The sequence below is a fragment of the Ciona robusta genome, chromosome 11 (assembly GCF_009617815.1).
Source record: "Ciona robusta chromosome 11, ASM961781v2".
In the NCBI taxonomy this organism is placed as follows: Eukaryota; Metazoa; Chordata; class Ascidiacea; order Phlebobranchia; family Cionidae; genus Ciona; species Ciona robusta.
In genome coordinates this window covers 5,424,818-5,440,283 of record NC_143245.1, presented here as the reverse complement: position 1 = coordinate 5,440,283, position 15,466 = coordinate 5,424,818, and the positions used below count along the sequence as shown (strand labels likewise).

The 15,466-nt window shown below is 33.8% G+C and overlaps 3 protein-coding genes across 3 annotated transcripts; all 3 read left to right on the top strand.

Moving 5' to 3' along the window:
- Positions 1–73: 73 nt before the first annotated feature.
- LOC149728686 (nuclear cap-binding protein subunit 3-like) lies at positions 74–7,535 on the top strand. Its single transcript, XM_089888288.1, has 11 exons — positions 74–274; positions 740–950; positions 1,460–1,538; positions 2,103–2,248; positions 2,722–2,775; positions 3,263–3,309; positions 3,617–3,837; positions 4,206–4,414; positions 4,792–4,897; positions 6,064–6,162; positions 6,731–7,535. The coding sequence occupies exons 1-11, from the start codon at positions 74–76 to the stop codon at positions 7,017–7,019; spliced, it is 1,662 nt and encodes a 553-aa protein (XP_089744414.1). The 3' UTR covers positions 7,020–7,535.
- Positions 7,536–8,190: 655 nt separating this feature from the next.
- LOC149728685 (synaptojanin-2-binding protein-like) lies at positions 8,191–11,815 on the top strand. The gene is made up of 4 exons (XM_089888317.1): positions 8,191–8,350; positions 8,888–9,024; positions 9,398–9,511; positions 11,227–11,815. Exons 1-4 carry the CDS (start codon positions 8,293–8,295, stop codon positions 11,341–11,343), a joined length of 426 nt encoding a protein of 141 aa, XP_089744443.1. The 5' UTR covers positions 8,191–8,292; the 3' UTR covers positions 11,344–11,815.
- A 196-nt stretch (positions 11,816–12,011) lies between these two features.
- LOC149728684 (haloacid dehalogenase-like hydrolase domain-containing protein 2) lies at positions 12,012–15,459 on the top strand. Its single transcript, XM_089888315.1, has 3 exons — positions 12,012–13,540; positions 13,861–13,998; positions 14,917–15,459. Exons 1-3 carry the CDS (start codon positions 13,356–13,358, stop codon positions 15,125–15,127), a joined length of 534 nt encoding a protein of 177 aa, XP_089744441.1. The 5' UTR covers positions 12,012–13,355; the 3' UTR covers positions 15,128–15,459.
- Positions 15,460–15,466: the final 7 nt, after the last annotated feature.

Genomic DNA, 15,466 nt, shown 5'->3' with positions numbered 1-15,466 from the left:
CAGGACAATAAAAAATTATATACGTTACGTTTCAATATATATATATATTATAAAAATTGAGACCCCACAAAAAATGCCTGGGGAGGTAGAAGTGGTTGAAATTGGCGCGGCCAATTCCTTGCTCCCAAACCTCACCATCTGTGTTGATAAAGACGAGGATGAAGAGGGAGCAAAACCCGAGATCTTGTACGAGGAGGAAGGAAAGAGCATGGAGGAGTTTGAGGAGAAAGTGGAACCGGATGTAAAAATGAAACTCACAAATTTTCCGAGAAAAGTGGGTAAAAATATATATATATATATATATTTTTTTGGAAGTCTATCAAAATAAATAGGATTTCGTAATGAGGCTTGGAAATGTCATGCTTGCACGCTGATTTTTAACAATAGAACGTGTTACGCGGAAAATACTCGTCGTGTGTGCGCGTCTTGTCTGAAACTGCCATATTCTACAGACTGGCAAATGGTGACTGAATGACTTTTCCAGCAATATTTATTAAATCAGATGTATACGCCATGGTGTAAAATTGTATTGGGTAACGGGCCAACTTCAACCTACGACTAAGGACACCTGGTGTGTTTCTTTGTAGCATAAAAAAATTGGTAAATGAAACAATTTTGTTAAATGAAACTTACTCATTTTTAATTTTTTTTATTTAGTTGTCTAAAATCTAAATTTTCTTAAAATAATAATGTTCTAGTAGGAAATGGTTTAAAGTAATTCTCCTGTTAAATTTTGCAGAAAATCTATGAAAACAAGCGTTTGGAAGCAATTTCTTCTCTTGGTCTTTCGTTTGAAGAGGCAAAGAAACGCAGAGGTGAAAGGGCAAAAAGATTTGCATCTCCGCTCAATGAGAAAGAGGAGACTTCTGCTGTAGAAGAAGATGAAGGATTGCCGGAAAGAGTAAAACTTCTTAAAGAGCGAATTGCTGAGCACAATCTTAAATATGACGGTAAGTTAAATTTTGCTTCTTTATTTTGGTGTGGCAAGGCAAAATAAGTTCTAACATGGGTTACAATATGGGCCTTAGGTTACAATATGGGCCTTCTAATTTGTGGGTGGCTTATTCTGTGTGAATGATAATATATAGGTGTTGGAGAAATGCAGCAACTCTAACATAACCCTTTCTGTGTGTTATTGGGGGGTACCTTTTACCTAATTTTCCAAGGTGTGCCTTACTGTTGGACCTCACGCCTATATAAAAATGGCTGACAGATTTTGCAGCCAATTAGTGAGCACTGGGTTGGGAGAATTTGACAATTTTTACCATTAAGTTTTTAAGTTTTACAACATGATTACAATACCGATTTCTTAAAAGAATTGAAAGTAAGAACAAAGGTATTTTTGCAGCCTATGAGTGACCACTGGGTTCGGACACTTTTAACCAATAAGTTTCTTACTCAAGAACGAAAATTTTACATTACAATACGTTTACTTTATGAACAAGTTACCACTATGCAGCTGCTGATGACGAATATATTCGAACCGATGCCCTTCATTTAAGAGGAGTAAACGACATGAGCACAGATGATATATTCAGGTAATCAACCTAAACACATAAAGTAAACATGTATGGCTGAAAAATAAGCCATAGTGTCATTCCCTAATGAGATCTCGCCGTATGGCAGACGAAACGTTGGAAATACACTACCTTTTATACCAGATGAACCACTAATATATTATTTATACTATGCCTGGTATCGGAAGTAACAGAACATAGTAATATACTTAGTAATATAAATTTATTAATTGATTTTAACCTGTTTAATTACTGTATTTACCTCTTTATTTTGATATACCTCATTCAATCATTCGTTCCTAAAATAATGTCAGTTGTTTAAGTGTTACTTGTATAAATATATGAATATATGTATGTTTTATGTCAAGTTTATAACAGTTATTTAATTACACTTGTTTTAATTTGTTGGTAACATTATAATGTTTATGTTAATGTCAAATGATATAATATGTTCTTTGTAAAAGTACATATATTTGTATTTGTGAGTCTCTTGAGAGGATGTATTGATATGATGATTTTTTTTGTTTATAATGTACATCAGTTATTTTAGGTTTGATTTTTATGTTGATTTTGATAAAATTTCAGTTATTTTGGGTCTGCTGATCCGAAACGTATTGAATGGATAGATGACACTTCATGTAACGTGGTGTGGGATAATGGGGACAGAACGGCAGAAACTTATGAAAAAGTTGTTAAAAGACCTGAGCCTGAAACTCCAACTTCTAAGCCAGGTATGCAAAATAACATACATACGTTTAATGTGGTGTACAAGTTATATTGTATAGTATATAGTAGGGGGGAAGATGGGATACCTTTTCTTCATATTTTCATGCCCCGTTGGGTAGTAAACAAAGAAAGATTCAAAAGGAATTATAAAACCGTATCCTAATGACTTCCATGGACCTTTTTTAATTGTTAAAAACCCGATCCGAATATTTGGATATTATGTGCTAAAGGTGTCCGTCTCCCCCCACCCTACTATACATAGGGGTAACTAATTTTGTGTTTTTGGACCTTTGGGTGACAACTTAGACTACTCAGTTGAAGCAAATTTGCTGGGTGTCTTGCCCATGCATACACAAGTGCACGGATACTAGCGGCATTAAGATTTGAACCGGGCACCCTCTGCTTTATACAAAACAGGCATTCTAATCTACTTTAATTAAATTACAGAGCAGATAAAACATATTTTTATATTTTTCAGACCTTAAATCTGAAGCAGATGATACGTTAGATTTAATGACTGAAGATGAACCAGGTATTTTTTTTTACTCCGTTTTTTTTTATATTTTTTTTTACATAAACTAGGGTTCCTAGCATAGTCACCCAACACTGGCATATAATATATAGGATATGCTAATACTTGCTTTCAGTGGCGCGTCCAAGGGGTGTTGCGAGTGTCGCGACCTCTCTCTTTTAAACCAACAAAATAATTTTAAAAAAATTAAAATAAACAAAATTAGAAAATTTTTTAATTGATACTTTTTTACCCTTATTTTTTTCTCTTTGCGCCCTTGCTTGCTGTTAAATCATAAACGAAGCGTTATGACTAATTCAAACATGTTTTTTTATATTTTCTTTATATTATACTTATTACTTGCACACTAACCGTATAAATGAAAACAAAAAATTAAAGTTAAACAAGGATAAAACTTACCAAAAAAATAAAAATTCGTGGACCAAAAAATTTCCAAAATTATGGTCTATCCTATCATATGAATAGAATATATTTGATTAATTTACAGATATCTCAATGGAAGTTGACAATACCACAGACAAAGAAAAGAATGAAGTAAGAAAAAAGCTTTTTGTTGACAAATATTAAAAAAAAAATTAAGCAGCTTAAGTTTAAATAAAAACAATATTGGCAAAATTTTTAAACAAAATTTGTCGGTTATAAAGAATTAAGTTTAAATTAGTTAATAAAAAATATTTTAACAATTTGAAAAAATATTCTGGGGTATATTATAAGAAATATTAAGTTTTAATTGCTTTACATAGAAATATTTCCGCAATTTAAAAAAAATCCTGGATAAAAAAAATTCAAAAATTTTAAAAAATCCTGGGTAAAAAAAATTTAAAATTTTGTAAAACTTCAGAAAGATAATGAAGAGAAAAAGAATCCAGGTCCGAATCCCTTATTACCCTGCAAAGAATCGTTTGAAAAATCCGGTCAAAAAATGACATTGGAAATCAGATATGCTGAACTGAGAGATAGAAAAGTATTAGGAGCTGCAAAGAGAAGCAAATATTACATCAACCATGGAAACCCAAATTATGGAGGAACTAAAGGATTGCTTAGCTCAGCTTTTCGAAAAAGGTGCGTATTTTCATTATTTTTTACCAAAAATAAAATAGCTAGTGTGATAAATGATAAAATAATAATTATAAAAAGTTTTATTTGCCTCTTTGTTTACAGTAGGCATAATTTTTTTTTTTAATTTGAAAAAAAACTTGTGTGCATTTATTTTTTTTATTCACAATTAGATCGTTTAGTTGTTTAATGAAAATGCGAGCTGTTTATCAACCTTTTTTGTAAAAAAAGTAATAAATTATTTACAAAAAAAATGTACAGCCCGAAAGGATTTAACTAAATGGTGAAATGTGATATCAATTTTTAATTTTTAAAGTTCAAACAGATACCTGAAAAAACATATTTTTAAAGTTACATTGAGCGATGTATTTCAGATACCAAATGAGCCACGCACGAAATGAGCTCATGAACATGAATGTTCCAATCACTAACTCACGCCGTGATAATAATGATGATAGTGGTGATTCAAATCACTACCGAGGAAAATGGAGCAGGAGGAATAAGATGAGGAGTGATGATGTAGAAGAGGAGGATGGGAAGAGCAAAGAGGAACTGGAAGATGATCAGTTGATAAAAAGCTCAGGTGTGTACTGTGGGGCAGCCGAGGGGTTTTGGGGGTAAATTCCCTCTTTTTGTAAAAAAATACACTCTCATGACTGGATTTTCGTGAAAAAAAAAATATATAAATATATATTATTTAAATGGAAATTTTAAGTCAACATTATTTTTTTCTGGCTGTGCAAGTGGGTATGTACTTATCGGTTTGTCTATTTTTCAGCATATTTTTCAGCATATATTTCATTCTGAACAAAGAAAACTCAAAGAATTATAAAACCGTATCCTCACGACAACTCCCATAGACCGTTGTTAATTGTGTAAAACACTATTTGGATATTATGTGCTAAAAGTGTCCTGTCTTCCCGCACAGTACAATATTTATATGTACGATGTATTTTACAGCAAAGGATTTAACGGATGCTATCCCAGTAAATGATTCTGGTGACGATTCAGATGGTTTTGGAACTATGGTTGCAGACCAGGTTGCTAAAACTGTTAAAGAAGCAAGGTTGGTGAAATTAAGTCATCAACTTATATGTAAATCTACATGAAAATATTATTTTTTTGTGTTGCTGAAAATTTGAACAAAATTTGTATGCATTTTTTTTAGGGCTGTAGATTTTCCCTATTTTTGTTTAACCGTTAACCGTTCAGTTTTAACCGGTTAACCGATACAAGTGTAATCCTAATAAAAGCGTCTTGTTTATCGCTTTTCTTTCGCGAATTTAAAGGCAACTTTACGACGAACGTATGGACTATGCTTGCAATACACGGGCAAACGTTCTTAACGTCAAAGTAATGCTTACTTATTCATATTCAAACCTGTTTTAAAACACCTGCCGTCTAAATAATCAACGTGTGAATTGCAATTATGACGCAGTTATTAACGTGTGAATTGCTATTATGTCGTAATCAATTGCCAGGTCAAACAATCGCTATTATGATGCAATGAATCTACGTGTGAATGCCTGCTTTTTCGTAATAAACACGCTGCTTGGCCGAGGAAAACATTTAAGTTGTGTATTACACCAATATAATGTTGCAAAACTAGTTAGCCTGCGGTATTAACAATCAAGATTGATGGCGTAATCGCTGTTGTAGGGCACGATCAAAGCAACAGCGTCGCAACAACGTCCCTGCGCACTCTGTCTTATTGCAAAACAACAATCAACGAACACGAACACGTGCCTTTCGTGTAAATAAGACAGATATTGATATACGTTTATGCCCTATGACGTCATAGTTCGGTTAACGACTTGAACTTTTCGTTAGCGGTTAACCGAATAGGTTCGGTTAACCGGTTAACCGTTAACTTTTCCACAGCCCTAATTTTTTTATTCTTCTGTATTGCTAAACAATTTAAACAAAATTGACATGCAAATTTTTTTTTTTGTGTAGCTGACAATTTGGATAACCCATTTGTGACCACTGGGTTGAAGCAATTGCTGTTAACCGCTTGCCTAAGGATATATATGCCCACAGTAGTGGCAGTGTGTAACCCTAAACCAAAATTCTCTTGGTTTTTATCCAGTCTTTTGATTGCCGATTCTCTTTTCTCCGCTGTTTAATTAATCTGATCTACTGTATTCAAAGAGATAAAAATAAAAATTTATGTTTTGGTAGAAAAGGCAGGCGCCGCAACCACGCAGTGCTGTATATCTTATTATTTTCCAGAGAAATGAAAGAGAGGGGAAACTTTCATTTGCAAGTGACTACTTCTAACTCTAACATTCATTCAAGACTTGGTAAAAGATCTCATTCCTCTGTATCAAGGTAGGTTCATAACTTTTAAATAAAAATATATCCAATAATTAACATTATTTCCATTTTTATTCATAGGGTGTTATATCTAGTATAATTTTTTAATTTAAAATGACTTGTTACTATTATCAAGGTATAGGCCTAGCGTTTTTTTTTTAGTTTTTAACAGAATTTGGTGTGACATTTCTAAATTGCAGTTACACTCATAAAGTCAATAAACATAAGGAACACCATTAATTAATGTAGTGAATGCAATATACTTTGCTTGTTTGTATAGACACATAACACCAAGGTTGAAGCTATTTTATGCTTAAACTCACGGTGCTAAAACATATAATGTCACCTTAAAAAAATGATAATTATTAATTAAACATAAATAGCTTGTTTATCTGCTAGGTGTTGCAACCGCTGTTATTTTTTTTCAAATAAATGTAAATAAGTTTTTAAATGTAAGCGTGTTTTAAAAACTGTTATTTTATCGCTATATCCTGTCTTTTCGTTTAAAATATTTTTAAGTCTTCGCTACCGTAATCAAATGGACAAAAAATAAAGTTATTACTATTTTTTATTTGCGTTCTAGGGACAAAAATGTGTTGGACCGATTACCAACTGCTCTGCGCAACCGCCTTGGAAACAAACGTTCAAAAGATTCTTCACAAGACAACAACAGTTTCCGCTCTCGTGATCGCTACCATGATCACCGCAATCACAGCCATAGAGACTCTGAAAAGTTCAAAAGAGTGAAAGAAGAAAAAGACAATTCATCTCCGATAACTAGAACAATTAAAAGTGGGAGAGAATCACGTTCATTAAAACGTTACAGTCCAACGCCCTGGGACAGCAGTGATGAAGATTTAGATATGTTTTGATATCTTTCCTAATTTGATCAAGGCATTATTGCTGTGTGTAGACAGCTCTGGCCTAAATCTCAGGTCTTCTAACGTCTTATCCTGTAGGACCGAGCAAATTTCTATAATTTGATCAGCTTTTAACCATTATTGCTGTATGTGGACCAGCTGTGGCCTAAATCTCAGGTCCTATAACCCCTATGCTGTAGGACCTCACCCATGTAGAATAGAATCAATAATGTTTGATTATCATGCTATGTGTACAGCTATTTTAGTGGGCTATTGAGATTTTAATGTATCTTATATTTTCGCTTTTTTACGATGGAATTCCATACCTTTTGGAATACCGAAGAGTCACATGACCATTAAGACTCGTTTTAAATGTTGAATTGAGTAACTGAAAGCCTTTAAATTTGATTAAACAATCATAATTATGTTTCTTCTGGTGTCACAATTTGTAAATCTGCTTTCAAAATGTTTCTACCTTGTATAGTATTGTTATGTATGACAAATAAAAGACGCAGAACGTCAGATGAAGATCGCGCACGAATTGATACGACAGATGACAGTTTTATTTTCATCGTCCGGCGCCGTGGCTAGCACGTGTGTCTCTAACCCAGAGGTTGTGGATTTAAGGCAGGTCGCTGCTAATGTTATGGTATGTGACTAACATTATGGGTGTATGTGTTCTTGGGCAGACACTTAACGGTAATTACTACAACCCAGTGGTCATTGATTTGTCTAAATTGTTAGCAATGCAGAAAAACAACAATCAACCATCAAGTTACATGCGTGGTAAATCGTAAGATGACACGAGGTTTTTGAAACGGAACATTCGTTTCGAGTGTCGTTTTCCAGCCACACGGGGATAAAGCTAGTTTCACTAACCTAACGGTCTGTCCCCGAATTTAGGTATGGTTGGCGCATAAAATTGTTTACAACATTCATAAAATAGCATAGGATCTGATCTCAGACTTTCCAAAAACGAGTGTCAAGAAAGCTTACAACTCCCATTTATGTTAAATAGCAAAATTTTTGTCAGAATGTAAGTCTTCTCAATGTTATGACGTATTGAATATGTCACCTTGCATGTTGCATGCCCGGTTCCGTTTTGTGTAACAAGGTTTCTGACATGTTACTTACGTAGCAGCAGTAATCAATAAATACTTGCAACGTAAGCGATGTATTGTTTTATTCTGATCTATTCATGTTATTGTAATTTTAAAGGTGTATTACAGCATCTGCTGATTGACAAAAAATATTGCTTTAAGAGAATTAACCTACACGTGACCAAATGGCTAAAGCATGGGAAAAAGAAGCTGCGGTGATTAAATTGGAAAGAGGCGGCAGTGGTATGTGGCTGTTTATGTTTAAAATTTGTTCCAGTTACGTTTTTATTAATACAAACATTCAGATTTGTCATTTGTGTGCAGTTACGTTAGTCTAAAGACCAAAATCCCCAGCCGCTGCCGCAATTGCATTTTATCGTTTTCTATGAAAAAACAAGTTTGTTGCTTTTTGTTACTGACTGTTTTCCTTTGTTTTGTATACTGGTAAACCATAAGTGAGCCAAGCCACATAAATTCATCTCTGTATGTGTATTGACATTCTTGTATATTGCTATTTTAAATGGCCTGCTTTTTTGTTTTTCCCTCACAATCTGTGTAGTTTTGACTAATCATTGCACTATCACCACGGCATAGTGTTTATTTTAAGACATGTTTGTAATATAGGCTATTAAATTGTTTATGCATTTATACTGGGTACTCATGGGTACTCTGATTTATTTTCAGGGTATATACGCCATCTTGCATACCCATGTTAGGTGCCTATGATAACAACTCTACAATAGATACATATTAAACGCTTTAATTGATTTCTGCATACAGGCCTTGGCTTCAATATTAGAGGTGGTGTAGACCAACCCCATTTACCCAACGACACCGGTATCTTTGTTACGAAAATACGAGAAAATTGTGCCGCGGATATAGATGGGAGGTTAAAAGAAGGGGACAAATTAATTGAGGTAAGATGGGGTAATGGAAAAACCTGCACTAAATCTTATTATTTCCTTTTGCATGACTTGTTGTAGAATCTTACCCATATAGAATAGACGATATATTAATTGAACTTATTATAGGCTTAGTAAAAGTTTAGAATTTAGTTTAGACTACCTCACTTCCGCATCGAATCTTAAAAGATAGATTTAATTTAATTTATTAAGTAGGCTTAGTAAAGTCTATGTGGTAGCACACCGGGTGTTGGGGTAATGAGCAAATTCTGACCTAAATTGCAAGTCCTATGACCAGCCACGTTATAGGACCCTCGCCCTTTTTAGAATACCATACTATAGACATAAAGAGTTTTTTAAGTTTATAAAACTCATATTTTACGACCAGATTAACGGAAAATCACTGATTGAAGTGAAACACTCAGAAGCTGTGGATTATTTTCTTACTGCGGGAGAACATGTGACTTTAAAAGTTTGGCACGGTGCTGAAAAAGCTTTAGTGGTATGTGGTATTATACAGTTGTGTTTTAATAATAGGCGCCAAACCTGGGGTGGCAGGGTAGGCAGGCATACCATAAAATTTTCTGCACCGCAATAATCAGTAAACCTTGCAATTTTCATCCAATAAGTTAGATTTTTTTACAGGATTGTGTGTATTTAACTATCCCTGCCTCCTCTGTGTTTTACAAGTTAGGTGCCTATGGTCTTAAAAAAGTTCAAAGTATTAGTTTGGCTTTGAAATATGGGTTATAATTCTTTAGAAATAAGTAAAATTTGTAAGTTATTGCTAGTCTATTAAATTAAATTTAGTTTAATTATCCATAGGGAATTTACTTATATAAAAAAAAATCTTATTTTTTGCTGTATTGGGATTTATATTTCTTACAAGGTGTCATACATTGTAATTAATTAATTTCGTGGTAAATTATATCTCAGCAACTTTAAATTTAACCTTGATTAGCAATTGGTAGGGATGAGCATAGGTTTAAACAGGTTAAACAAATTGTAGTTTTTAAATGTTTTTTAAAAGTTTTTAAATGGTGAAAAGTGTACAACAGAAAAAAGCCAAAAATTAACACTTTTTGTGCATATTTGTTTATATAGGAATCTGAACCTGAAATAATTGCTAAACCAGTCAGCAGTGTTTCTCAGGTTGTTAACTTTCTGCATTTTTAGCGCACGTTTGTCTTTTTAGTGCATGTTTTCTTGACCTAATTCAAGTTCACAGTAATATTACTTAAATAATTGGTTGAATTTGGTAAACCATGAAATGGTTAAAGTCCGCAATTTTTTCTTCAATTAAGTTAATGACATTGGCTGGGGAGAGGGGCCAATCCTGGCCTAAATCCTAGGACCCATGGTGTGCCACACTACGGGACCTCACTCATATAGAATAGAACAGTCGTTTATAATATCAAAAAAAATCTTCCAAAAAAAAACAATATTAAAGCGCAAAAGTATTGCTAATTGCTAACAATAGTTGTCTATTTTTTGTAAAACCAGGTAGCTTTTTATACAATGTGAAATTTAATGCAATAATTTACCTGTTTCTATATATATTGTACACTGACTAGGCCTATTCACAATGGGTATTAAAATTCAAAACCTATTTCAAGGCATGCATACCTATGGTAGGCGCCTATGGTGTTAAAAATTGTTTTTATGTCTTAATAATTTTTAAATTTAAGAAGTAGTTCATTTTAGGAGATATAGTATGGTTGAGAAAGATGGGGCACCTTTTTTTCTGTTTTCTCGTCCCATCTGGTAAACGACTAATTTTTTAAGAACCATAAAACGGTATTCTAAGGACTCCCATAAACCGTTGTTAATTGTTTAATTTAAAACGCGATCAGCCTATTTAAATATTCTGTGCTAAATTCCATCTTACCCCGCAGCATTGTCCAATCTCACCCCACATACTTTCCCACCTTACTCCTTACTTCCTCAGTACTATAGAGGTTCTTAATTCCTCCTAATACAAATCCCATGCATTTTGCAGGAAAAAACTAATTATTTTAAAAATTATAAAACAGTATTCTTACGACTGCCATAGAATGTTGTTAATTGTTTAAAACACAATCAAGATATTTAAATTTTCTCTGCTAAATCCCATCTTACCCCGCAGCATTGTCCCATCTCACCCCACTGTCCCACTTTACCCCTTATTCCTATAAAGGCTCTCAATTTCCGCTAATACAAATTCCATGAATTTTGCAGGAGGAATACACTGAAATGAACAAACCAAAGCCATGGAGTCCATTCACCAAACTTATACTGGTTGTAGGAGTAGCTGCGGCAATCGGACTTACAGTTTATTACTTCAAACGCTCTTAATCAAAATTACCGCAAATCACAATTTTTATCAATAATTTAATAAATCATAGACCTTTCAGTTTCACAACACTCCAAAAGGTAGAAGCTTGAAACTACATTTCAAAACTCACTTTTTCTCAAATAAGTTGCAAAGTCACTTTACTGTTCAATTCGTTTTCCTAAAAAATGCTCTCATTCCCTTTAAGTATTTTACAAGCGAAATAGAATATATATATTTTGCTACCAAGAATTAACGAATTTTTCGTATTACCCCCAAAAAACCTAAAATCTTTGATCTTTTACTAACTATACCAGTCTGGTGCTAAGACGCATTTCTCATGAATCACATGTTTAAATAAAGCTTGCGAAGTGTGCGGGCAAAAGTCTGTGTTTATTTAGGAAAATGCAAATTATTTCTTCTTGAATATATGTATCTGTTTGTTGCTGTTTCGCTAATTGTTGCGATTGTAATAAAATGAAAACGTTATGCAGACTTGTTGGAATGAATGAAACTTATTTATTTCCGTGGCTTGGCAAAGACAGTCGTTATAACACGGATGTTCTGTTTCACACACCTCGTGCCAGCTTACGGATTACCACAAAATTTGTTGGAGATATTTTTTTATTTTGGTACAAGATTGTCGATGCTTAATGAACTTGAATAAAAAAAATATTTGCCTGTGGGGGGCGCAATATTATCCATATTCGTTCTGGTTGACTCGCAAGCCGAATCAATTGTATTATTTTAAACCGGAAGCATATAGCCGCTACAGTTTATCAAATGTTATGTATACACAAAGAGTGGAGCAGTTAACGCCTTTTTGAGATATCGCAGTTTAAGCTATGTTTTATTTAATTAACCGTGTTATTTATATTTCCATTTGAATATATAGTTACTTCTTAGTCATGCTACGGTATTCTGTTTAAAGAAGGCGTGGACTTGCGTGCAAAGTAGCCATGCACACTGTTAATTTATATTTCGTTAAATACGATAAGTAACGATATACTTTAAAGTTTAGATACTTTGAGTCATGTTTAACGCAGACTTAACACTGGTCGAGTCGTCCTTATAATCAAGGCAAGATATTTTAAAAGGGCAATAGGGATTAGACCCTACTAGACTTAGCGCAGCGTTCAAGCCATTGTCCGGCGCCGTGGCGTAGTAGTTAGCGCGCCTGCCCGTAACCATTAGGTAATGGGTTCAAGGCTCGTCGCTGCTACCATTGTGGGTGTATGTGTCCTTGGGCAAGACACTTAACGGCAATTGCTCCAACCCAGTGGTCACTCATGGGTTGTCCAAATTATCAGCCATACATAAAAAAATAAAAAAATCCAAAAAAAAATAATCACCCACAAGTAACATAGCCTACATGGTAACTCGTAAGCCGGCACGAGGTGTTAAACCCGTGTGATAACGACTGTCGTTTTCCGGCCACGCGAGGATAAAGTAAGTTACATTCATTCATTAATATGGACGACGTTGGTTCAAACTGCTAAGTTAAAGACGCCGTAACAAATCGGGCAGAACAACTACTATATTGCTAAATATATAGCCACCGGTGTTAAACAGTGCGCGCATAAGAATATATTAGTCATTTCTTATGTTACGGGGATGCCATTTTTATGCATAAAAACTTGAATTGTATATAAAATAAAATTTTCCCAAACTTTTTTATCTTTATGAGTCACAGGAAAACCCCCTTTGGTGATTTTTTAAATCGATTTTTTGCGGATTTTTTAAGGAATGCAAAATTTACATCGTTGCTTAGTTTAGAATGAGCGGGTGACTTAAGCAAATTAAAGCCGTGTTAATTGATTTAAGCGGGACATTACATGTTGGTAACAACATCATACCAGGCGCACAAAACGCCGTTAATAAACTGCGCAAAAGTCGGTTAAAAATAAAATTCGTTACAAATACAACAAAAGAAAGTCATCAGTCATTACACGATAGATTAAACCGCCTGGGTTTTGAGGTCAAAAAGGATGAAATTTTTACGTCTTTATCGTCCGTGCGAACACTTATTGATAAAATGAAGCTACGTCCGCATCTTATGCTTTCCGAGTCAGCAAAAAGGGATTTTTTTGGAGTTGAGACGGAAAATCCGAACGCAGTTGTAATGGGTCTATCACCTGACCATTTCAATTATGAAGAAATGAATAAAGCAATGAAACTTTTACAAAATGGTGCGAAGTTGATTGCTATAAACAAGGCAAGGTTAGATATGTTTATATTAGCTGCATTTGTTTTTTTTTCAAAAGACACACATGCCTTTATTCACCCACAATGTAACATGAGATATACTGTTGGCATATGTGGGCTTGGGCAAGACACTTAACGACAATTGCTCCATTAATGGGTTGTCCAAATTATCATCCAAACATAAAAAATCCCCCAAAAAATGAACACCCACAAAGTAACATACTTGGTAACTCGTAAGCTGTCATGGGGTGTTTTAAACAGAACACCCATGGTTTGAATTGCACAGCAGTAATGAAAATCTATAGGAAAATCAAAGTCATTTTTGTTCTGCTTAGATATTTTCAACGTGAGAATGACATAGCACTTGGAACTGGAGCATTTGTTGCAGCACTTGAATATGCAACTGATGTTAAGTCTATTGTGGTCGGCAAGCCAGAAAAATCATTTTTTCATGGTGCCATTGAGTCTTTGGGGTGAGTATGAAGAGTTTTCTATATATATGTATTAGGGTTGGGGAAGATGGGACACCTTTAGCACAGCATATCAAAATATCCTGATCGTGTTTTAAACAACGGTCTATGGGAGTCGTGAGGATACCGTTTTATAATTCTTTGAATGTTCTTTGTTAATACCAAATGTGACGAGAAAATAGAATGATAAGGTGTCCCAGCTTACCCTACCCTACTATATGAAAAGTTGGGTACTATATAGGGGTCGAATAATATTTTTGGAGAAAAAAATTATATTCCTCTTAATTGGTTAGATCGATGAATGAGAACTATTTTCTTGGGTCAGTATTTCTATTTCCTGGGTCAACTCTGAAAATTTTTATTATAAACAGTCTTTTATAATTTTTGATTGGTTTCTTCAGCACTGTGACACTGTTTGACACTCCTTCCTTTAGCCCAAAAAATACGGGTTTAAAGCAGATGCTCCTGGAGACATTTCTTGTCTCAAATTTTCAATACTTAACCATAGAGATAATACGCAGTATGATCTATACTCGTTTTGGTTGACTCACATTCCGACCCAATTGTATTGTGTGAAACCGGAAGCATATAATCACTACAGTTTATCAAATGTTATGTATATACAAAGAGTGCAGCTATTAACCCTTTTTTGAGATATTGCAATTTAAACTATACATTCACTTGTACAAATTAACCGTGTTATTTTATATATTGCTATTTGAAAAAGAATAAGGCATACATTATACACAGTGGCGCAGCCAGGGGGGTTTAGAGGGTCACGACCCCCCTCCTTTTAAACCAAACAAAAATAATTTAAAAAAAATATTTTTTGACAATTTTTTGATAAACCTCCCCCTTATTTTGTTTTCTGGCTGCGCCCCTGGTCGTGATAGTTAATTTACATTCATTGATGTATTTGAGATGTCGATCCGAAGAATGCGTTATGATTGGTGATGATGTCAGAGATGATGTAGGTGGCGCTATAGAGTCCGGCATGTCAGGACTTCTGGTAAAAACTGGAAAGTATCGTAGCGGAGACGAAGAAAAAATTAATCTTGCTCCAGAATTTGTTGTTAACGACGTTTTATCAGCTGTTGATTTAATTTTGGCGTCAATTGAACTGAAATCCTAGTTTTGTAACACTACACTAATTTAGTAATTTTTTTTAATTTATGATTTTTTAATTTCCTTTTTCAGTTTCAAAGTTGGTGTATGTATTGTATAGTTATATCATAATTTCGACAATTTTTAATGTCATATTTTGTTTAAAATTGAACTAAAACACAATATTGTTTTTGTTTAAGAATTTTTTTGCCAGTTTTTTATTTTCTAATTTCAGTTTCAAAGTTAGTGTAAGTATGAATTGTACAATTATACCACAATTTGGGCAATTTTTAAAACCCTATATTTTATTCAAAATCATTCTAAAAACAAAACATTGTTTTTTGTTCAAGAATTTAAAAATTTAAGT